Source organism: Palaemon carinicauda, chromosome 14, assembly GCF_036898095.1.
Source record: "Palaemon carinicauda isolate YSFRI2023 chromosome 14, ASM3689809v2, whole genome shotgun sequence".
Lineage (NCBI taxonomy): Eukaryota > Metazoa > Arthropoda > Malacostraca > Decapoda > Palaemonidae > Palaemon > Palaemon carinicauda.
Genome location: NC_090738.1, coordinates 120,282,467 through 120,307,706, shown reverse-complemented (window position 1 = coordinate 120,307,706; position 25,240 = coordinate 120,282,467). Strand labels below are relative to the sequence as shown.

Sequence of the window (25,240 nt, the reverse complement as noted above, 5' to 3'; positions counted from 1 at the left end):
TAAAGTTTGAATATGCAAGTTAATGTATTCATGTAATTAAATTATGAATGACATTGTGCTATGCTGTTTGACTTAAAAAGTTAATAATGACTTTTCATTGATGAAATAAACGGTAGTTATTACTTAATCACTATGTCTTCATTAGGTTTATAGTTTCCTGCTCAAAATGTAGTTATTTTAACAATACTCATTTCTCAATATCTCTCGCTCTTTCTTATTTACTTTGACTTTCCACCATTTCCCTCTTTGTGAATGTACATCCTTTATCTCTACATACTCGATAAACAGTCATGCATTATTTTCTCATTTTTCTTCGCCTTAACGGAAAAGCTGAATCATCTTTGTTCTAATACCATCAGTTCCCTATTTTCCCCTCTTATCAAATACTGCAATTTTTATGCAATTTTCGGAACCCCCCCCCCCTGGTTCATATTTCAGACGTATTCAATTCCATATGCAATCCTTCCTCTACGTCCAAGTCTCAATCCAAACTTTAAAGCTTTTCAGACTTTATGTTAGGCGTTACTTTTGGCTAAAACCAGATCAGTAGTGCTTCCATCTCTTATATATATCATCATCATCATCTCCTACGCTTATTGACGCAATGGCCTCGGTTAGATTTTGCCTGTCGCCTCTATCTGGAGCTTTTAAATCAATACTTCTCTATTCATCTTCTACTTAGCGCTTCATAGACCTCAGCTAATGTAGGCCTGGGTCTTCCAACTCTTCTAGTGCCTTATAGAGCCCAGTTGAAGGTTGGGTGAACCAATCTCTCTTGGGGAACGCGAAGAGCATGCCCAAACTATCTCCATCTTAAGAATCACTAGACCTCGCTTTTCAGTCGTCTAATTTCTCCCGTCTAATTTCTCCCTATTTATTGAATTTAAAATGAATGATAAATATGGTGCAGGAAAACTAATCCCGAGTATGTGATGATTTAAAGGAAGTAATGATTATAGATTATGGTACTATAAATAGCCGTGACTTTTATGCTTGATACACACTTGATATTTCCTGCACAGTACACAGCAATACAGGAATAGTAGTGTAATCAAAACTGCATGCCACAAAATCTAGTGTGGAAACAAAATGGCATACCGCTTATCACGAAAGTGATTAGAGATTTATATATATTATATATATACATACATATATATATATATATATATATATATATATATATATATATATATATATATATATATATTTATATATATATATATTAGTTCTATATGTATATATATAATATATATATATATATATATATATATATATATATATATATATATATATATATATATATATATATATATATATATATATGTATATATATATATTATATATATATATATATATATATATATATATATATATATATATATATTATATACATATATAACTAATATATATATATATATATATATATATATATATATATATATATATATATATATATATATATGTATATTCATTCGTTGCTAATTATGCCTGTACTGTATCAAAACAAGTAAATAATGTACCGTGTCAAAGATTCTTAAATAATTGTGACACTAATGAATTTGTTCTATTTAAAGATCTATTATGTTCTACATATCTATCGCTGTGCAAGCCGTTCCAAAGAGATTAAAACCTATTTTTTAATTTTTATTTTTATGTCTATTGAAATGTATTTTCTCGTGGAAGACTGAGAACCTAGATAAACTTGTATGTAATTTTTTAGCGTTTTATTTTTCTATTGTTTTAATATATTTATAGATTTTCTCCCCGAGTGTGGCTGGTTATCTCTTGTTATCTTATCAGTATAGCACATGATCAAGCGATTTGATAAGTATCTCTAACCGGGAAATGTGATGACAATGATTTTTAAGAATCAAGGTCGTACCATAAGTAAATGAAAATCAACCATTATTCTATAGGAATCTGTAGTTTTTTTTCGAGGAATAGCTTTAAATAAATTGGAAAACTGAAAAGTAGAGGAAAAATTGTTGTCCTCATTTTGCTGTTATTTAAACCTGAAGTTTTCAAAATTTCATTCGCTTCCAGAACCAGTTTAAGACACTGCCTATTTTTCTGATGATTGATGCATTGGCCAGAAAGTCCTGCCCTGTCAAAGATTGATTATGACGCCATTTCTCCCGTCGTCTGTTATTTGAATATCTTTTGCACCTTCTCAATTTGACGAGGATTGGTAAAGTATATATAAAAAATGCTAACAGGTATGGCATTTATCATGAGGAAGAAAATTACCATGGTGGAAAGTTGATGATATGTTCAAAGTACTTTCACAAAGAAAAAAAAATTTGAGGTCGGATCCTTTGAAAGTATTGGTCCAAATTATCTGGTGAAAATAAACTTTATCTTGCGTAATTAAAGAGAACGAAAAAAAAATCTGGTTTTAATAGGACATTCTTGAATGTTCAAATTTTGAAACCGGTATTAATTTTTCTCAACGATCGGATCTGCCATATGACTAAATTTTACTCTTGATAGGAATTAGTTGCAATTTTTTTTTTTGGGGGGGGGGGTTTATCTCACTTTTTTGGCAAGAATATGTTTTGTGGTATTTACCCTTCTCCAAAGAAAAAAAAAGAAAAAATATATCTGTTAAGGTTTTCTTTTGCTTAAGGATAATGCATTGCGGGTCAGGAAATTACTCATTTGGTATAAACGAATTATTGATGAATTTCAATGAATTATTGTATATTGCTAAGTTTTATGGCAGAGAAGTTCAGATTTTGAAATGAATCCCGGCTTGTTTTTGGATTGGCAAGGAATTAATTGTAGATCTAAAATAATACAAAGTTCAGTCTGAGATTGACATTCAGGATTTCATAAACTATTATTATTATTACTACTACTACTACTACTAGCTAAGCTACAACCCTAAGTTTCATACAAACATCGGCCGCTCAGCGTTTTCTAAGGAGTAAAATGGGGTTAGTTTCTTCACCCTCATTCATAAGCTTCATTTTCCGGTATTTATAATCTTTCTTCCTTTTAGGTCACTTCCCCGTTGTTTTCTTATGTATAGAATATCCCATTGTAATTGTAATAATTGGTGTGACTCATCTCTATTATCATTACAGGAAAGGCCTTAAACGAGCGCAAAGCCGAAGTGAGAATCCAATACAGAGATGTCGCCGGCGACGTTTTCCATGGTCAGAGCAAAAGGAACGAATTGGTTATACGGGTCCAACCTGGAGAGGCTATTTATTGTAAGGTACGGCTTTCTTTACTCACGTCGTTACAACTGAAATCATCACTACGTTTATCAAAGCAAATATGAACTCGTTGCTACACTTCAGTGTTATAACACTCCTAGTTTACCCAGGATACCATATTCCATTTAATAAGACTTGTCTGGTGAATTTTGACAACCCTCGATGCTTGTTTTGTATTGTTTACATCTTGTATATGAAGGATGAACACTTCCCTTACCTAGGTTACTTCGATAATGATAGGTTAGTTAGAAATTCCATTTACTATTTGCTAAAACGTCACATACATTGATTCCCAAACAAAGTACAGTGAATAAATAACATGTCATAAAGGTTAAAAATAATTGCCGTGGAAAATTTACCTAAAGAGAGTTATTTGCAATATTAACTTTGGCTATATTACAAAAGTATGGTGAGGTCAATTTTGAAGAAATGGCTAGAGACAGGGAGAGTCAACGTCCAGGACATGGCATTATAGTAAGTAATCTGTTGCCAAATGTATATATAGGTGCTTTTCCCATTTATAGAATAATTAAGCATATATTATTGCATAATATAAGGATTTGATTTGTGAGTTTGGGCATTAGGACCCAGTGCAGTGGCCTAATATGAAAATATTAAATCATATGGAGATAAAACTACGATGACAATTTGATTCCTTCTTTTGGTGTGGTATTTAGTAGTCATGAGAGCGTTTCTAGATTGGAAATAATTTGAACTTTGAACTGAACATGTGACATTTAATAAGTAATAAAAACAGAAAGAATAATTTTGATTGTGAATTTTAATAAATCTTTATCGATAGAATTTCTATGTTAATTAATTTCTCACTAGGCCTTTTTTTTTTCATCTAAACAATGATGAAATACATAATAAGTCAATATTTGTTGTTCACCATGACTAAGGTCAGCACGTTGATTGCCCAATTGTTTGACCTGATGTTCAGGTAGATAAATTTTCCCTCATCAGTATACTTCACTAAAGATTTTATACAAAATTATCATTTAACTCAGTGATTTCATTTATTTTTTCAATTTATCTAAAACTAACATTAATTTACAGGTAATGACGAAGACGCCCGGCATGTCATTTGGAATTGAAGAAACCGAGTTAGATCTAACATATTGTGACCGCTACAAAGGTGCCAAGTTGCCTGATGCTTATGAACGTCTTATACTCGATGTGTTTTGCGGGTCACAAATGCACTTTGTCAGGTATGTTTTTAATACTTACATGTTGAAATGTTTGTGAATGATTACTTATTTCATCTTATCTTTACTCATTTGAAAAAAATGGATTTTGACGTAGGAAAAATCTATTTTTGGGTGAGATAGCCATGTCGTCTTGATGGAAGTTCCCTTCGGCTGCTTCCTACTGTTTAATATTTCTGAGAGTGATATTACAAGAGAAGTACCGTCAGGTATCACGGGGTTCCAACCCCCAGAACGACTATCCGTAGATATCGTGTACAGTATAATCAGGGACGTATCCTAAGATAACCATAGATATCTGCACCCCCAATAGACTTTACCAAGTCTAATCCACTAAGGGGAAGGATAAGTGAGGATTTTATTTTTTTATAACTTAAAACAGATTTTTTTATGCTACCTCTCTCAAAACTGACCAGAAGGCATTGTTCCTAATAGATATACCAGATCTTATTTGATAAATAATACCCATTTTAAAAATGAATTATTTGATAAAGTAAAAGTGTTAAAGATTTACTCCCCAAACTTGATATTCACCTTGGCTAGACACGGCTACTATCCTAAGAAATTTTTCATTGTAGCCTATATGTTTGCTAGTGTTGCATTGCATTCTCTGTATCCTGAATTTAGATATCTACAATTATTTATCTAGTATCCGTGGAGTTGGATAAATGTGATCAGTTCTTATCAGGGGTAATTTTGTCAATGTAGCTTTCCTTGTTAGTGAGGAGCACCACAATTCAGCAATGTTTCATTTGGTATTACTGTGTATCTAATTAATTATTCCACAAAGCGGGACTTGAGTTTATAAATATATATGTGTGTGTTAGCCAAACTCCAAGCCTAGATGGAAGAATAGGATGCTACAAGGCCATAAATGGTTCCAACAAGGAAAAAATCCCAGCAAGGAAGGGAAATAAATAACATATATGTGAGAAGTACAGAGTTAAAAATTAAAGTAACAAAGTTAAAATAGAGCTTTAATAGAACCATAAAAATATTTGCGGCAAGTTTGAAAGTCTGAAGCCTGAATTGATCTTTTTAGGGTTACCTTGCATTTTAGATAACCCTATACTGTATATCACCCTTAAGACAACCTTTAAATCCTGAAATTGACCCCATCTCAAAATTTCCTACAGTTTGTTATAGTTCAAGCCCTTTATTTTGTCGGCTTACAGCTCCTAAAAGTGTTCACCTAGACCTCTTAACTGCAGTAGTGGCAGTTAAGACCCAGTTGTAGAGCATATAGAATTCTCCTGGCCTTATGCTAGTCTCTAGAGCTGAAGTTAACTGTGAAATTTTGGAGCTAGTTTCTGCTGTGGTAGCGATACATCTAAGAATGATGAAAGTGGTGAGGCATATAGCCGTTACCATACATGTTATCGCTGACATGATTAATCACCTCATTGTATCACAGAAGACTTTCTTCAGCCTTCAGGAGTCTCAAACAGGTGTTTATTAGGCACCTGAACGGACCTCTTTAGCTCAAAATGGCAGAATTCTAGAAGTCACACTGCCTTCCAAGAATGACCCCATATCACACTTGGTTAGAATCTCATTCACAAATGATGGTTGTAGGGTTTTTTCGAGATGCAGTATTTGGCTTGTTGCTTTGAAGTTAAGTTCTCCAAGTTTTACCTGGAACAAAGGTGTTCCTTTTCACAAACATGTCATCTGAAGGCTGTGGTTTAATAGAAATCTTTTCTAGGTACAGGTCAGTGGCCATTAGAGGAGGGAAAATTGCTTATCAGCTTTGAAAGGCAGTATTCTTCACCATCCGTCCATAGGGTTTATGTATGTCATTCCAAATGCCTTTAAATGCCTGAATTTAACTTTTCTTAGAAGGAAAATCATTGCTTCATGATCATCCTGTCATTTGAAAATGCCGTCATAAACTTTGTAAAACCACCAGATTTCTTCCCCAAGTGGACCATTTCCTGATGTATGCATGGTTTTAGCTGCTTACACTTAGCCTGTTTAGTCTTTTTTTTTTTTCTTTAATTCTGGTTTATTTCCAAATAGTTGTCTCTATGAACCCCCCATAATTGCCCTGACTTTGCCTCTGTACGATCTTTCTCAAGCACTCCTTATTCTCTCAATATGGAGCAGTCTCCTGAAGCAGCCTTATATCCATGGTTTCAACATATCCTGAAGTTCTGCATCTTTGTAGTCTGGATATTAGCCAACATTCCTTTAAGAGTTTTACGGAGGTTGTATATCCACTATTGCCATTCCCTGCAAAGTCAATATTACCCATCTTTTATAGCTAGTAGGCAGGATTTGAAAATATTCACAAATAGAATCTGCACCACTTGAAGCATCAATTCTAGCCTTAGTGGACTCTGTCATTTTTTATCTATAAACAAGTCGGTGAGACATTTTTCTTGGCTTTTCTGAACTTCCAGGACATATACTGTACTTCCATTTTCCAATACAGGTTTTCAAAAAGTGCAACAGGGAGAAAACCTGTAGTGCTGCCTTGGACAGTGTTAATCATGAGGCCCTTTTTTTCAAATTCAAACAGTTGGGAGTAGGTGGCTCTTTTCTTTGCATCATTATTGAATTTTTAAGTAATAGATGGCAAAGAGTTGTTGTTGATGGGTACCATAGTGACTGTAGGAATGTGATATGTGGTGTTCCTCAGGGTAGTATTCTTGGCCCATTATTTTTCATACTGTGTACACATGGCGTGGTTTGACCTAGAAAACAAGCTTGTTGCATTTGCATATGATCCTACTCTCCTTTGTAAAAACTCCATCTCGTGAATGTACAGTACATCTGGGGTTGGTAATCCCTTAATAGAGATCCAATTAAAACTAGTGCATGGTGGAAATTATGGGCCATGAAACTGAACACTAACAAAACTCAAAAGTACCATTGTAAGTACAGGGTAGGTTGAGGACACTATCTCCGCTACATTCGGATCTCGGCCTTAATGATGTTTCATTTTTTACTATAGGACTAAAGATTTTAGGTGTGGTTCCCAACAGCAAATTTACTTTTGAGAAATGCACTTGCTGTGTCTCTCTCTCTTCTTCAATTGCACCAAAAATTGGTATATTGAGTCCTTCAAGATTTTCAGTGATTAATCTAATCTGAAGAAGTGCCTCGATTCTTTCATTCTGCCTTGTTTAAGAGTATTGTTCTCCTGTCTGGTCTTGAGCTACTGAATCTCATCTTAATTTGTTGGACACGAACTGATGGTCTAATAACTTTTGTATTCCTGGTCTAGATATTAATCCCTGGTCTATTAAATTTTGTATTCCTGGTCTAGATATTAATCCCTGGTCTATTAGATTTTGTATTCCTGGTCTAGATATTAATCTTTGACATAGTCCTTCAGTCAGTTCATTATGCATGTTGCATAAGATTTTTCATAATTCTGACCATCCTTTGCATCCAGATCCTCCCGGATAGTATCATCCTGTTTGTAATACTGTACAGTACTAGGTATGCAGTTAATCTAATAATCATGTCTTCTCCATCATGAGGGCTCAATACTGCGTAGTATTCTAGGAGTTTTATTCCAGCTGTGACCAAGTTGTGGAAAAATATTCCTAATCAGGTAGTTGAATCAGTGGAACTTCAAAAGGTAAAACTAGCAGCGAATGTTTTTATGTTAAACAGGCTGTCATGAGTCTCATTTTATAGTTTATTTATGAAACCTCTATTTTAATGCTGTTATTGTTCTTACAACATGTTATTTTAGTTGTTAATAATGAAGTACTGGTAAAAGTTCCAAGTTAGAAAGTGAAATGGAAGAAAGGTTGGAAAGTAAATTTGAAAAAAGGAAGAGGGAATAGAGGTAAATTTGAATATAAGTATGTCTAGGGCTGAAAGGACACTGCAAAGACCCTTTAGTCAAGAAAATATCCATAATTTGGCAAAGGCTTCAAATTCAAAGATAGGATCATGATCAATAGATTTATGTAAATGACAAAATTGCGATAGAATATCAGGGAAGATAGAGTACGTGGCTTTAAACTTTTAGATGAGGTGTAGAGTAAACTACTAGCTAGGATTGGGAAGCCTCACCCCCTGCTTTCTTACTGAGTATTCACTTTGATTGCAACCCTTAATGGGCAATGTATGAGTAAAGGACTCAGGTTTCTAGTTAGGAAAAATACAAATCTCCTCCATATTTGTCATTTGTTCCTACACAAATGCAAACCCTCATCCTTTACATAGGTAAATGAAGTACAGTACATATTCCAACTGGCTGGATACTTATCTTGGGCTACCAAAACCTTGGACCTTTGTAAGTAGTGCAAAGTTAAGGTTCTTAAATCTCACGTACTGTACTGGTGATTTGGCAGTACCAGTTAGTCCATGGCCCATGAAATAAAGGATGCAGTCAGAAAAACTCTGGGTAGTAATTATTATGGGGAATGATACTTGAATTGATATCCGGGCGATGAAGATTTCCAAAGGTGTCCTGACAGAATTTGCGTACGTAACTTCAAAAACCCTTTCCCCGGGAGATACTGTATAACCTCGAGCATGAAGCCATGGCGATTCCACCAAGCTGTGGAATATGTTGATGTATGGTTGACACAACAGGGTGGAAAGAGGAGGTAATTATTTCAGAGCCTCTTTTAAAAGAAGTAGAAGGTCTGAGTACCATTCTTCTTGAGGTCATTTTGAGGCTACTAGAGTCATATTGAGATTGGGAGTGGACCCGACCCTTTTCAAGACATCCTTATCAAAGGCAGAACATTGGAAAAGCAAAGACATCAAAGCCATCCAATTTGTTTTGGAAAGCATCCTCACACACTGCTTCTTGGTCCAGCACTAATGTGCATTATATCAGGAGCTTCTGATTTATAAACATGAACTGTCAGATTGTCGGGGAATCCCCCAAAATTCAGGATCATGATTGCTATCTGAGGATGCAGCAGAGACCATTCCGATTCCACAATCTGTGTCCCTTTCCTCAGCCTGTTCACCACTATGATCTTCTTGATCAACTAAGGACTTCCCACTTTCTACTGCTATCTGAGAAAGCTGCAGAGAAAATAATCCCTCCTTTACGCAAACCAGATGGTTCTGTCACTCGTCGTCCAAAGGAAACTTTTGGCCAATATGTTTGACAATGAACCGAGTACCAATTCTTATCTCATCATGAAGTTTAATGGGCCTGATTGCCTGCCTGTGCCTGGAGTCCCAATCCTGAATAAAGTCTGCAAAACAAACTCTTTCAACTTCCAAATTCTTTCTCTACCAAAAAGAATTGACCAAAGAAACCTAGGGAGAGGTCACTTTCCCTGCATTGCACAAGTCCCTGGAGTGTGTTACAGGCTCTTAGAATTGGGGCACTTGTGCATCTTTATTATGTCCCATGTACCTTTGAGAATAAAGGGGAGAGTGTAACAAGAGACAAAACTCGCAAGTTGACCAGTGAGAGGCAAATAGGAGAGCACCAGCATGGCACTGCTCCAAGTTAGATGCAATACATAACTACTAATAGATAGGAGAGCACCAGCATGTGACTGCTCCAAGTTAGATGCAGAAGAAATAAATAGGAGAGCACCAACATGTGACTGCTCTAGAAAGGAGCAATATTAAAATTATGACCACTAGTGGAGGTGCTCCCATAAAAGCTCTCCAGCAGGTAGGTGAAAGAGTGCACATTCCTGCTGGAAGGGTGCACATTCCTGCCTGCTAAGACCAAACCATCAAAATTGTAAGCACTAGTGGAGATGCTCCCATAGAAAAGTGCTGTAGCAGGTACGTGAGAGGGTGCACATTTGATTGCGAGCGGAGCACTTAAGATGTAGCTTGCAATAGTACACATCTAATTGAGCTCTTTCAAGAGTACGCAAATACCTATTAGTATACGTAGTATTGCTCTAATGGGAGCGTGAACTAGTGAGATAGAGCTACCGTAAGATCACGTGATTACCGATAGATCTGTGATCACAAGCAAAAGTGTTAACGTTTCAATTATTCTTCTTCTTTGTCTGCATATTTTCCCACGCCTATGTGGGGTCGATGTTTCTGGCCAGCATTCTCCATCTACCTCTGTCCCAATCTTCATCACCGGTTAATCCCTCTGATAGAAGGTCATACTTGATACAGTCCATCCACCTTCGCTTTGCTCCCTCTCCTTCTCGTTCCCTGTGCAAAGTCACAACTTCACATGCATTCAGCCTTTGTTTGAAAAAGGCCAAACTTCTGTACAAGCGTTTGTTCATACATTAAGTTCCCTCAGTCCCAGGCACTTGGTCAGTCAGGGGACTTCCCTTCTTAGATGATAGTCCTTTAAATCGATTGATAGGGGTGTCATGCAGTCAGTATAATTAACTCGTAAGTTTTTCCTCCCGTGGAAGAGAGTGTTAGCCAATCCTTCACCAAGGATGAAGAAAGATGGCGAGAATGCCCGCTACTCAAATGTTATTGATTGTGTTCATCTATTGTAACGAACATAATTCCAAAACTGTTACTGCCATCTATTTTAACTTGGTGGTAATTTTCCTTCTGTGTATACACTCGGTTCTTATTTTCTTATGCAAGTTCAACAGCATTTGTTCTTTCTCACCCTCTTATTTTAGTGAGTAAAAGTGTTAACGTTCCAATAACGTTCTCTATCACGGGCATAAGAGGTAACATTCCAATAGCTGCTTGCTATCTCAAGGAAAAGGGATAATGTTTCAATAGATCCTAGCGATAGGTATCATTACGATAGATGAACACAATCAATAACATTTGAGTAGTGGGCATTCTAGCCATCTTTCTTCATCCTTGGTGAAGGATTGGCTAACGTTATCTCTTCCATGGGAGGAAAACTTGAATTAATTATACTGACTGTATGACACCCCTATCATCTTACAGGACTATCATCTAAGAAGGGAAGTCTGCCGACTAACTAAGCGACTGAGGGAACTTAATGTACGAACAGACGCTTGTACAGAAGTTTGGCCCTGTTCAAATAAAGGCTGAATGCATGTAAAGTTGTGGCTTCGCACATTTCTTCACCATCCACATCCCCTTCATCATCTTCGATGCCCATCTGCTTGCTGATGAAAGGACTACAGTACAGCAGAAGTCTCCTCCCTCGCACTTGCAGTAGTCCGTGCATGAAAGGCCTGCGCTGTTGCAGCTGCAGCGTGTGTTACTGCATGCCTAACCATCTGCAGTGCAGCTACAGCTTACTATATCCAGGAGTGCTTGGGGAGCAACTGGTGTTGTTGAGACGGCTAGTGTGATGGTGGATTCTTCGATGTTCCAACCAAAGTTGACAATATTTTGAGCTTCATCAGGCGAGTCACGTTTGTCTACTGCCTTCCACAGTAGCACCTGAAATTGCAAGTTTACATCAGTCTGTGGGAGTTTTTTCAGTGGCAGAGGCTTTTTACGGCCACAGTTGAAGTGAGCACGTGTGTCTTTCATTGTTGTACACCTCTTCTGTTCATAGAGGGGTAAGAAGATGTATGCAGTTTCCTGGATCTGACAGTGAGTCACGCCAGTCTGTCCGAGCACTTGATCAATACCTGGCATGTCTATCTCAAGGAGCTTCAGCAATGACTACTTAACTTTTCCAAAGGGGTGCGACTCCGTATCACAGCATGAGAGTGCATGGACACCGAGAAGTTTGCTGCACTTTCTCGGGCCTAACTGCTGAGCAGTTTTGTTGATGTTGCTGACATTGCCGTTCCACTTTTCCATCTGAATTTGGCGACAACTCTCATCCTCCATGTCCAGTACACTAAGAGAAAAATACATCGGTGTCATTGCGGAGGATTCTGGGGACCTGCTGCAACTGCTTTCAGCATGTAGCTGCAGAGGGTGATGTCTGCTTCAGCATGGTTAATGACTCTGTCCAGCTTGTTAACCAGTTGGATGTTGTGTGGAAGGGGATAGCTACATAGAATGTTGTAGAGCAGATACTTGTTCTTGGAATTGTGAAGAATAGCTTCTTGGCATGGAAGGGGATTGTTTGGGGTTAGCCGGAATTCCTTGGTTGATCCTCTTCTTGTCCGCTCATAGTCCATTGGGCTGGGAGCTTCTTGATCATATCTGTCGAATAGAACGATTTTCTTAAGAGAAAGGAGGTTAGTGGGCCAGTAGAGTCCCAAAGCTTGCAGCTGTCAACTAGCATGACGTCTGGAGCAGATGAAGTTGTGACAAGAGACACCAAGAGAGTTGACGAGCACAGCCTTGTCAGCCCTCCTCAAGCAGTCGTACTCATCGATCAGGGCTGGAGGGACAGGACTCTGCTCAAAGGGGAAGACATCAGCTATATCAATGCTGCGCTGCTGCCCCATGACCATCTGCCAACCTTACAGTTTTGATGTCGTAGATGGCCTTTCCCTTGAAAGTGACTGCCTTCTTGAGTGACTCCGTTGTTTTGACCACCTTCTTTATTGTTTTGAGAAATTCGCTGCCTAGCGAAGTGGAGAAATGCCTGTGCTGCTCACCACCAATGGGCAATGCATCCTGAACAATCACTGTCTGATGCCACTTGGCCGTTCGGATGTTATAGAGACCTGGTTGCTGGTCATTGAGGGGGGTGACTACTTCTCCAGTTCTACTGTTCTCCTCCCCATTTACTCCACTGTGTGGCATCTGCTCCTCCCCTGCTTCACTGTACATGTGTTCCATGGCACTGTACATGTGTTCCATGGCGATATCAAAGTGGGCACGCTCACTGAAACTGCTCACCCACACAGCCACTTACTCGGCACTCGTTGTAATGCCCTTCATACCTCCAGTTCGGTGAGTAAACCTATATCAAGATATAGGTTTACTCACCGAACTGATCTACTGATACTGCAGTCATGCCATCCGAATTCTGACCGACATGTGCACCTGCCAGTTGGTCCTGTTTGGCACCCTCCGCGCAGGAACATGAGCGACAACAGTGTAGGCTTAACCAGGCAATCCACCCATTGCTTCCCAGTTGGGTGTTCTCTGGCCGTCTCCAGGTAGACATCCAGCTCCTCATAAGTCTTGGCACCATCCGAGTAGAAATTCTTCAGCCACACGGTACGTAGTGATGAGATGGTATGCATGGAGAGTGTTGGTCCTGGCCTTTTCATTGACTATGCTGGTGATGCCAGCAAACGCTGCGCTGATGAGAATCTCCACGCCAGATGCCTTCATTAGTGTTCCTACACAGTCCCAAAAAACTCACGAGTGTGTGCATCATACCCAGGTGAAGTATGATGTTGGTCCGGCGCAGCTTGTCATTCCATTGAATTAGGCATCCAGTCTGAAACGGATGTAGGTAGACTGTGAGGTGGGTGTACTGAATCCCAAAACTATTGAGAGTCCTCGATATACACAAGTGTAGTTAATACAGTCGGGGTGAGCAGGTGGGGAGTCGATCATCGGTCCAAACAAAACCAGAGTCTTGGTCTTTTAGGCAGAGCCTGCCACCAATCGGTCTTGCTGAGCATTGAAGCCTGCCCACTCAGATGGCCTGTCATTCCCGTGGACTTGCGACAGTCATGACAGCCATGCCGCATCTCGCTGCTGACTGAAGATTACTGCCGTGGACTAAAGTTGTGACTTCTGAGGACAGACCTTTCGTCAGAAGCAAAGGCGAGTTCACCTTGAAAGTCCCTGCGTTGTGCTCCAGCTGTATGCACTGCTGGGTGAATCGCACAAAGGACGCTTCATGTTTCTTGATTTGGGGATATTCAGCTGCGTCACACCAATGTTTCCTGTTTTGACGATGCTGGGTGGACTCCATCACCATGGTGTGGATGCTCTTCATCCCATTGTGGTTTGAGATGTACAAATCACAGTTGTCATCCCAGCTGAAGATAGGGCTAATCTCCATACTTAAGCAGAGTTTCTTGTGGTAATCTGAAAGGTTGTCCAACACAAACTTGGCCACCGACTTTCAGAAGTGCAGGACTTCATCGTATGTGCTTGTAATGCCATGCTCATTGAGAGTCTTGAGCTCTGAACTACCGTGCTTGTGATGTAGTTTTACAGTGAGCCTAAGTGTAGTTTGGTGTCTGCCGGCACCACAAATGTTGTGGAATGCACTGAGCCAATGTTAAAGATTGCTTGGTGACACAGTGAGGTACAATGAGTAGAGCTCAGATGTCCACGTCTCGTTATGTTTTCAGCCATCGTTGTAACCACGGACCTCAGTGCCTCCTCTACAGGTGCCATCATGGATGGTCGAGATACAGGAACTACTCTAAATTTATTGTAAAGGGGCAAATGGTATTGTGCATCAGCAGCAGGCAGATCAATGACCCCACAGTCGAGCTGCTACCTCATTAGCCCATTGGTCCTCTCTCTCATCACAGAGGTTCTCCAAGTGTTCCTTAAGCGTGATATTACTACCTATATCTAAAACATAGAGACCTTAACAACCTTTTGGAAACGTCATTGTCAGTCGGTGCACACTTTCTTCTTCCCTGTTTGTTATTTTTACTACTCCTAAGTAGGTACAGTAAAATGATTGGTGAGCTAGAGTATCACTTCCAAACAGAGTTTTGTACAGATCATCGTGCTTCACTTTGCCTGTAGCAATAATTTTCTGCACAGCCTCTTCTCCCCTCCAGTAGCCATGATATGACAACTGTGATAGTGTGGGGGTGTTGCAAGATTGATGTTGAGATTCTGATCACGCTAGTTTGTCACACTGTGAAATGAGAAAAAAAAGGTTTTAAAGCACTGATTGTAAAGCGTGGCGAGTATAAGAAATGTAATGGCGGAACTTTGCGTGTTAAATGAACTCTGGCTCATTGCTCAACTTGCAAACAAAAATCAAATGATACCCTGGGTACCTACCTGCCCAACCCATTAAAACCTGACATGCTGGAATAGGTAAGCAATAAACCACATAATCCATCAACAAGGTGATTTTTCCCTGAATTAGGTTAAATTCGACCTTTGATATTACCTTGACCCCATATCCCAAAAATAACCACAGAAATGTACTCCCATCCTGGAAAACCCATAAACAGATGTATTACATGACCTTCCATGTGATCGAGATGAAAAGTTGAAAATTTGTCAAAATTCTAGATAGGTGAGGCTGCAATCTTGAATTTTGAAAAATACTGAATGTTGCACATGTAGCAACCAAGCTAATTTTGCTCTCCCAACCATATAAAGTACACTTCCATATAAAAAGTTTACAGTAATTAACATTGCAGGGTAATGTATGGGAAGTATAGCTTGACTATAGGTAAGAGGTATGCATGGTAACTGCCTATTCCAAACTCCAAACCCCTAATAGGCTGTGCTACGCACACTACAGCCACAGCCTTATGAGGAGGGATCTAGTGGAGACGAAGTTTCTCAACTGCATGCAGCGAGAGTCCCAGAAGGAGGGTGTGCAGGAGGCATGCTAACTTTAATCATATCGCTTCTTGAGAACGTTGCGCTAAGTAAGGCACTAATCCATAGGATCGCATGAAGCGTTATCACTTATAAAGAGAACTACAGTGTAAGTGTTCCACATGATAAAGAGAACTACAGTGTAAGTGTTCCACATGTTTTCTAACATAAGCACTTTGTGCACCACAGGGTTACTAATGTGAGTCAACTGTAACATGAGTGGTTTACATGTGCGCTGGGCGACCAGGTCTAGTGAACAAGGTTTCCAACCAAGTCAGAAAAGGTTGTGCGCAAAGTAGCGGGATCTTCAATAAGCGATTACGTCTTGTTGTATTGCTAGACACTGCTGCACATGTTAGGTACGCTCGTGTCGAGCTCGCTCATAACACTTCTGGGCAAAGACTTGTGGGGTTTGTAAGTTAGGAAAAATACAAATGGTATAAAATTTGTACTGGTAGTTTATTCATATGCGAATACAAACGAGTCATTTAATGGGGAGTCTTCCTTAGATGGGAGTTAAGTCTCCATGAGGTAGGTCTACCCTTTATAAATTTATTTGAGAACAATGCAACCTGCTCGTACGAGGCAGGGCCTTCTGTTCTATTCTAAAGAGCTTTATCGGGAAGAAGTGATATATCAAATGGCTTGTAAATTATAATATGCAATAAATAATCATCAGCCAAACAAACGCAAGGCATTCTATCAAAATAGTCATTTGCCTTCATACTCATATCATCCTTATATGTAGAGAATAACCAATGCCTGGGATAGAAGCTGTTACTTGTCCCTTGAAAGCTTACATTTAGACTATTTGTTGTGCAGCAACAATGTGCCCTATGGAAAAGGATCTGTGTGTAACCTTTAAGCTAGTGGTTTGTCTCTACTAGACTCCTGCTTTTAGGACTTGAGGTACCAAGTGGTGGTTGCAGCCAAGCCACATATATCATGTGCTAAAGGGGGCGCCCTTGAAGATTCTTCCCCCTGAAGACTTATAGGCTGTCATGATCATTTCCTAAACCCAAAAAGAAATGGTCTCTGGAAACTTCCTTTTGGGATGGCCAGTGCCCACAAACATATTTGAGATTCTGGACCTAAGATACTGCGTCCTCTTTAGATATTTACGTACTGCTCATCTTACAGGATAAAGCAATCATCCAGGTCATTAGTTACTTTGAGAGGCAAGATTGTGAAAGAGTCAAATCTGATATCATTATCAGCCTGATTTATGCCAGAGTCAAATCTGATATCATTATCAGCCTGATTTATGCCATGAAGTCAAGAACGAAAGACAAAAATAGGTCTCCGCCCTCTGAAATGTTTCACAAGGTGAGATATCTTGGCCGAGGTCTAGGCAAGGAGGAAGACTGTCTTTAATGTAAGATATCTAAAGCTTCATGCATAGGTTCATTCGGGGCTTTCTTCAAGGCCCGCCGGCCCTTAGTCATATCTGGGGGGTTTAGTTCTTGAGGATGGCAAGATGGCTCAAGGCAGAGTGGTAGCCTTTCACCACAGTGACTGAAAGGGCCGCCTTGTTCCTTAAGAACATTAAAAAGTCTGCAATCAGTAGAATAGTAGCCTCGAGTGGAGCAACATTCCCCCTATGACACCAATCACAGAAGATTTTCCAGTTTGCCTGGTGAACCTCTGCAAAAGTGTTTCAGAGGTATCCGGAAAGCTGCTTTGCAGTTGGTCTAGAAAAGCCTTTCTTTCGGAGGAGACACTGGATATCCTCCAGCCCTGAAGGGATAGACAGTATACTGCTCCATGGAATTTCCTTATGTGAGGTTGGCGTAGCAGTTTTAGCCCTTTTGAAAGTTCTCTTGGTATATTTGTGAGAAGTTCCAGCAGGTATGAATACCATTCCATTGTTGGCCACAATGAGGCCACTAGCGTTATTGACTCCCTTGGATGTTCTGATTCTGTTGTCTGACAAATCAGATAGAATGGTGGGAAGGCGTAGTAGTCTTGACGGTCCCACGGGTGTTGAAATGGAGAGCAATATACAGGGAGATAGTGATTCAGGTAGGTGGTGATATGTCCAGAGACAAGGAACCACAGAATCACAAGTCTCTTTACCACACTAGAGGAAACAGGCAAGTCACTCCGCCACTAGAGGAAGCCGACTATTCTGAACCAACTGTCATCCCTCAATGGTCAGATGATCGGCAATGTTTCTTTTCCCGGGGATAAACCTCAGCGAGATCGCCTGGGATTGTGTCCACTTGAGAATCTCTACTGTTAGGTTGCGTTACTGGAGAAAGGCTGTTATAGCCTTCTTATTTGAAGGTGTAGGTCACTACCATAGGTTTGTTGCTCTTCAATAACCACAGAGCGACCTGTCAATCTTTGTGAATTGGATTAACGCTAGTTGTGCCACTTTCATTTCCAGGTAGTTTGTGGAAACTTGATTTCTTCTGACCATTGGCCCAAGGTCTGTTCCTTTCCTAGATTAGCACATCTGTAAACAGCATAAATTGTGGGGGAGAATCCTGAATGGGTGTTCCTGCTAACAGGTTCTTGTTCAGCCACCACAGGTGGTCTGATATCACCTCTTCAGGTACTTGCTGCAGCGTGGTCTGAGGCTTGTGACCACTGTCTTCAGAGCCCACTACAGCGACTGCAGATGCAATCTCACCAGGGAGATGAATTTCTTTGATGAGTCTAATGAGGAGAGGTGACCTAACATGCTGCATCAAGATAGGCAGGTGGTTCCATTTCAGGAAAGTTTCTGCCAAAGTCCTGAACCTTGCCACTGTCCACAGCAGGGAAGGCTGTGTTTCACCTAGATTATGTCCATGCCCAGATACCTTATGGACTGGTTGGGAATGAGGCTGGACTAATGGAGGTTCAGTGGAATCCCTAACTCCTTGCATAGATCCAGTAGTAGGTCTGTGCGTTTCAACAAGAGAGCTTGGGATTCCGCCAAGAGAAGCAGAGTCGTTTAAGTATCTCATGATTCCAATGCCTATGGCATGCATGAGCCTGACTGAGATAAGGACAAAGACTTTGGTCTGTAGATAGGTCACAATACAGCACTCCCCAACTGGAACAGCTTGTCTTGAAAGGGACAGGATAGATGGGGACGTGAAAGTAGGCATCTTTCAGGTCTATGGTGACATGATAGTCATTCTACCTGATAGTCTGAAGAAGAGAGGATGGAGTCTCCATCTTGAACCTTGTCTGCAAAATAAAAGAGGTTCAAGAGGGAGAGGTCTGTGATGGGTCGCCAACCTCCCATCAGCTTCTCTACTAGGAATGAATTGCTGAGGAAGGCTGAGAGTTGTCAAAGACTCTCTACTGTTTCTTTGCTTAGCAACATGAGATTTCCTCTCCTAGGAGGTATTTTTATCATTTTTAAATCCAATTCCTGCTCAGAGAAAGTGGACAGTCTATGAAGGGGATCAGATACTCTGAACAGAGTAGGACTTCTACCGTGTAAGGATCGGCCTTTTAAGTCTTGCCGCCTTTGCCAAGTGTATTGTAGGCAACCCCCCCCCCCACCAGCTGGGTGACAAGCCCTCCAAGCGTGAACTTCTGCCACCATGTCCTCATCGACCAAAGGGTTGACTTTGATGAAAGTTAGACCCAGGATTCTGCCTCCCAGGCTGTTGTCTGTCCATGGGAGGGGGAAGATGTCTCTGTTGGCAGGGTTTAAGTTTTTCTGAGGAGTGGGCAACCTCGGTGCCGCTGCTCTGCTGACCATTGGGTTCTGTCCCTGTCTCTGACTAATAATGTCAGAGTTCCTAAGAACTGTAATGTCCCTAGGGGATAGCTGTCCAGACCATTTTACTAAGACAGCGTTGCGCCTCACCATAACACAATTTACTCGAGGAGGAACAATATGGCTTTAGCACCATTTCTTGAAGAGTTCCTTGAACAGCTCCCGTACAGTCTCATCCTTAAGGTTCCTCGTAACGGCAAAGTGAGAGATTGCCTCAGACCACTTTTCTATCCACGATCATGTCTGAATGCCTGCCATAGCAGCTACCTGCATGTTTATCAGTTCAGGTCCTTAAATCATGGTTGGTAAGTTCGATAACATCTCGACCGGAACTGAAGGTATCAAGTTGGCCACATCTGGATCAATGGTTAAAGGGCTTTAAAAAGCACCAAGAGTTATCAAGGTACCACGAGGGCGGCAATTACAGCCCTGGGCAGGAACGCATCTAGTAAGATAGTTGAAAAGAACACGCACTAATTTGTAAATAATGGATACGAAAGTGACAAGTAATCCCAAAGACAAACGCAATAAGGGTGAAGACCAGCCGATACTATTATCTGATCGTAGGAGTTAAGGCAGGGATGTGCAACTGCCTCCACAGCCAGTAGTGTCGTGAGTGAGCTCGATAAAATAAACAGTGAATAATAAAAGCTACGTGCTCTGATATTGCTTACGATCATGCATCAAGGATGTATTCTTTTGGAAAAGAAAACTTAACTTTTTCCTCCCACTAATGCAATCTTTCAAACTTGTAAGAATTCGACAATCTGGAAAGTCTGATTCAGTGGTAGAAATGTGTATGGACAAGGAGAATGTCTTAAGATCACTTAGTCCATTTGCCTTTTGAGGAATTAAATCTGAAGCTATAGCTCAGCGTTGTTACTGAAGATAAGTGTCAAAGAAAGTCAGTTTGCATAACGGTAGACATCCCATCCCTGTGCTAGCATACAATCATGCTGGAAAAAAGGAAAAAGAATTTACCTAATATACTTCAGCCAGTGGATGAATTAGATCTCACTGACTGCTGAATTCAAAGTGAGTGTTAAGTGAGCAGCCCTACCACATGTTCATATGATAAACTTGTGTACTCCAGGTTTGCTAATATTCTACCTCTCACTATGTAAAGGACTCTGGTTTGTATTTGTGTAGGAACTAAATAAGTTTATACAGTAAAATAACATTGTGGGTAATGCTGTATTCCTATTTTATATTTATTTTTACAGGAGTGATGAACTTGCTGAAGCTTGGAGAATATTCACTCCATTGCTACACAAGATTGAGAAAGAAAAACCCACACCCATTCCATACACATACGGATCACGTGGACCTGTTGAAGCTGATGAAAAGTTAGCAAAGAGTAATTTCAAATATTACGGATCATACAAATGGACAAAGCCAAGCTCTTTATAAGGTTGGCACCATCTACACATGGAATGATTAAATGGATTGTATGACTAAATACTATATTGTACTCAGAAATTTTTTTAACCATCCCCTCTGTTAATCTAACTTTAGTTTGACATCATGAGCTGTCATGTAATAGGCAGTTTTTACTTTTGAAGGAAATTTGTTATCAGTTCACTAGTGATCTGTAACATCAAATAGTTAGGAATATTAAATAACTTTTGAGTACAGTATTATTTAGTCTCAAATATAGAATTTCATTCCATTGACAAAATTATTCATAGAACATTCCAGTTTAAATTAAAGTCTGATCCAAGAACTTTAGTTTGTAAACCATTTTTAATTTTCCTGCATAAAATTAGCTATAATAAACATTTTAAATATCATGACAACTTTTGATAGCTTTTCCTCTCCATCTATATAAGCAATTACCTAATTTCTTGGAAAAGATTAATTTGAAATATAAAAGATGTTTTTTAAAATTCTAAGATTAAATGGTCTTTCATAGAAAATATTCTTGAATACAAAATATTAAGTCTTTTCCCCATTAGCAAAGAATCAATTCAGTACAGGTGTAGTTAGTGCTATGTTTGTATTTAAACAAGGTTATTTCAATGTTTCCTTAAAAATGTTCTTAAAATATATCCGACGACATAGCTGTGATTATTTTATATCATACTTTTAAATGTACACTATTTTAAGGCATAAAAATTTCTACCTAAGCAATCTTTTTTAAAGAAATGATAGGTCGAGCACTAGTTTTTGTTATTATACCTTGGTTCCCAGGCCATACTATCTTTAGCACTAAGGAGGCCTTATTACATTCAATTTCACCTACCAAACTTACACCACTAATAAATATTGTCAAGACCCTTAGACATAATTGCATCCGATATGATTTTTATCAGTTTTACAACTTTGAAAGCCTCTTCATTGCTTCAAGGTAGTCTAAAATTTAGGTGATGGGACCTTCTATCAGAAATCTGTAACAGGTATCTCCTTTCACATATTTATTTTTATAAATTGATTAAAAATCAAACCCAAGCGTGTTTCATTTTTCTCATGTATTCCTTTACAATGTGTATTTAGGGAGTTCTTTATCTGCACTTTACTACTATGGAATTTCAATTACGATATTTCGTTTCATGCACAATAACGTAAAACAATCTTGTATACATATACGTAAGTGAATAAACTAATGTATATAATTTTGGTGCCAATTGATTTGCAAGAGTAACTAATTTAAACTCTGACATGGAGTCGGAAATGGAGTAAACGAAACGAGTCGCTCAGGATATTTGAGCACCCCGTAAAGCCATCAAACATTAGGCTATGTGATCCGCACTTTTTTAAGTTGCTAACAATATTCTGATCTAAGGGCTCTGGATAAGATATAGGCATAGATTTTCCTGTAATTTGGTTCCACTTACATATGTCTAGTTTCAAATAGAAAATTAGAATGCCGATTTGTCTTAAAATCAGGAAACACTTGAAAAATTATTCAAGTTGTAACACACCATCTTCCAGTGTAAAATCACTTCATTAATCCTTTATAAGAATAAGCATTAATTTCATTTTAAAAGACTCAAAAATACCAACACAACCTTCTAGAGAAAGGTTTAAACTTTGTTCATATGGTACCCAAGGCAGACCCCAGTCACCCATACTAGCACTAGAGTACTTTTTACCGACAGTACAAGATCCCTCTTGTTACAGCTTGTTTTTTTTCTTTAACACATGCACCAAAAAGGTCTGGCATATTTTATACATAGCCACATACACCTGACAACATTAAGGTGACTGAAAATTTCTTCAAGGGTAACTCCTGCACTGTATTTGTTCCTTGAATACTTTCCACTTGGTAAGGTTAGTAGACTCTTAGGTATGGTGAGCAGCTCTCCTAGGAAAAGGACACTCCAAATTCAAACCATTGTTCTATAGTATTGATTAGAGAGTCTCTGTACCATGATCCTCAACTGTCCTGGCTTCAAGTTCTGCTTGAGGGCACATTATTGTTTCCTTATTTCCTTTCCTCACTGGGCAACTTGCTTTTCCAACCAGGGCTGTAGCTTCATCATCATTTCAGCCTTCAAAAGTCCTTTGTTGGATGTAGGCCTTCCCCAGGTTTCTCCACAGACTTCTATCGCAAGCTATTCTGTGCCACTGTTGCTTATGTTGGTCTAAGTCCTCTCCCCAGCGGGTTTTTTGTCTTCCTCGGTTTCTTGTGTATCCTCAGGGTGTCCAGAAGGTTGTTCGTGATGTCCATCGGTTGTCTGTCATCCTGGCAATGTGCCCTGCCCAGTTCCATTTGAGCTTGTTAATGATTTCAAGGATATCCATTACTTTAGTTTTTTGACGTATCTATTTACCTGTTTTTCTATCCTTCCATGTTAGATTTAGCATAATTCTCTCATGTGCCCTCTGCATTGTTCGTAATTTAAGGGAAAGCTTTTTTGTTAGATTCCAAGTTTCGGCCCCATAGGTGACAGTGGGGAGGATACACTGATCATACTTTCCTTTTTAAGATGATAGGAATCTTCTTATTTTTTAACACTGTGCTGGCTCTTCCAAACGCTTGCCAACCGAGGGTTATTCTTCTTTTTATTTCGCTCTCTTTACTGGCGTCATGTAGAGATTCATTGTCCTAGGTAGATGTAGTGGTCCACTTCCTCAATTTGTTGGTTTTCAATTTCAAGTATGTCATCTGCATATTTAGTATATTTATTGCTCAAGACTTTGGTCTTTTGGAAGTTCATGTGGAGGCCAACTGATTTGCTTGCTTCATTTAGCTCGGTGAGCATATGTTGAAGCTCTTCTTTGGTGTGAGCAATAATGATGATGTCATCAGCAAATCTTAGGTGACAGATATTCTCCATCTATTTTTATTCCTTTTTCTTGCCAGTTGAGTTGTCGGAAAGCTCTCTCAGGCAGGCAGTAAACAGTTTGGGTGAGCTAGTGTCACCTTGTCTGACACCTCTCTTGAGTTGGAATGGTTCAGAGTCCTTGTGGAGGCGCATAAATGCTGTTGCATGGTCATAGATGTGACAGAGTACATTAATGTAAACTGAGTCAACTCCCTGTTCTTCCAGCGCTGACATGACCTCCTTAGTTTCAACCGAGTCAAATGCTTTGGTGTAATCTACAAGTGCTACTACTAATGGTATCTTATATTCATTTGATTTCTCAATGATTTGGTTTACTGTTTGTAGATGGTCAATTGTGGAGTAGCCTCTTCTAAAGCCCGCTTGTTCCCTTGGCCGATTTTCATCAAGCTTTCCTACAATTCGGTTGGTGAAAATTTTATAAATAACATTAAGGAGGCTGATTGGCCGTTGGTTGTTCATGTCCCTGGGGTCACCTTTTTTGTAGGGTAGAATGAGGATAGCTTTATTCCACTCTTCTGATGTTTTGCTCCTCTTCAGACAATCATTGAATAGTCGCGCCAGTCTGACGTGAATTGGCTCATCAGCATCTGCTATTAGGTCTAACGTGATGTTATCTGGTCCCGGTGCTTTCCCCTTCTTCATTTGCTTGACAGCTAGTCGCACCTCGCCTGCTGTGATCTCTGTAAAATGATGAGATGGGTGTTGATTTGCTCTTTCACGAAGATGGTAACGAGGTCTTTCTGAGGAGTAAAGCTTTTGGTAGTACTCTCTTGCTCGCTTAGCTATTCCATCACGGTGGGTTGTAAGGGATCCGTCTTCTAGCACCCCAGTGAATTGCAGCTTCCCTTGGCCGAGTTTTCTTTTGGCCGTTTTAAACCCTCTGCCTTGTTTGATGACATCTTCAATTATTTTTGTAGCTTACCTAGTAATAATATCATGCACAAGTGAAAGGTTTACAAGAATGGAAGTGTTTACTTGAATTGCTACAAAATATATTGAATTGAATGTTAGCTAGTACAATTTTACATATGCTGTCAAAACCTAAGATTAAATAAAAATTGTAATTTTTGCAAAAATACACAACATAGATTATGTAACAAAAAAAAAAAAAAAAAATTCACATGCATGGATATTAGGATATGACAAATTTCTTTAGTTCTGCAATCTAATACTGTACTGTGAAGTTTATGGCATTTTTTTTTTTACTGTAACTATTGTAGTGTTTGCCTATTGTAATTTTTCTTTTCAATTTAGCCTAGTTTAGTTTCTTGATGCTTTCTTAGTATATAGGTATTTACTGTACATAATGTTGCTCAAAACAGAATTGGATGAAGACTATTTATAGCCTATCCAAAATCTCCCAGAGCCAAACGGTAACAAACACTTAATTACTTTTATTTGAAGTTGAATGAAATGAAGAATTTGGGATTTCTTCAAAGGTTAATTAAGGGGTGTAAACTAATATAGCATGGCCAGAGAAATTTGCACTATCGACAAGCC

The 25,240-nt window shown here is 39.2% G+C and overlaps 1 protein-coding gene across 1 annotated transcript; it reads left to right on the top strand.

Annotated features, from left to right (window-relative positions):
- Positions 1–3,070: 3,070 nt before the first annotated feature.
- Positions 3,071–21,899, top strand: LOC137652950 (glucose-6-phosphate 1-dehydrogenase-like; the record flags this gene model as incomplete). Its single annotated transcript, XM_068386343.1, has 3 exons — positions 3,071–3,220; positions 4,281–4,432; positions 20,675–21,899. Coding segments are annotated over 3 exons (489 nt in total), but the record flags the coding sequence as incomplete, so codon positions are not given.
- Between the last annotated feature and the right edge of the window lie 3,341 nt (positions 21,900–25,240).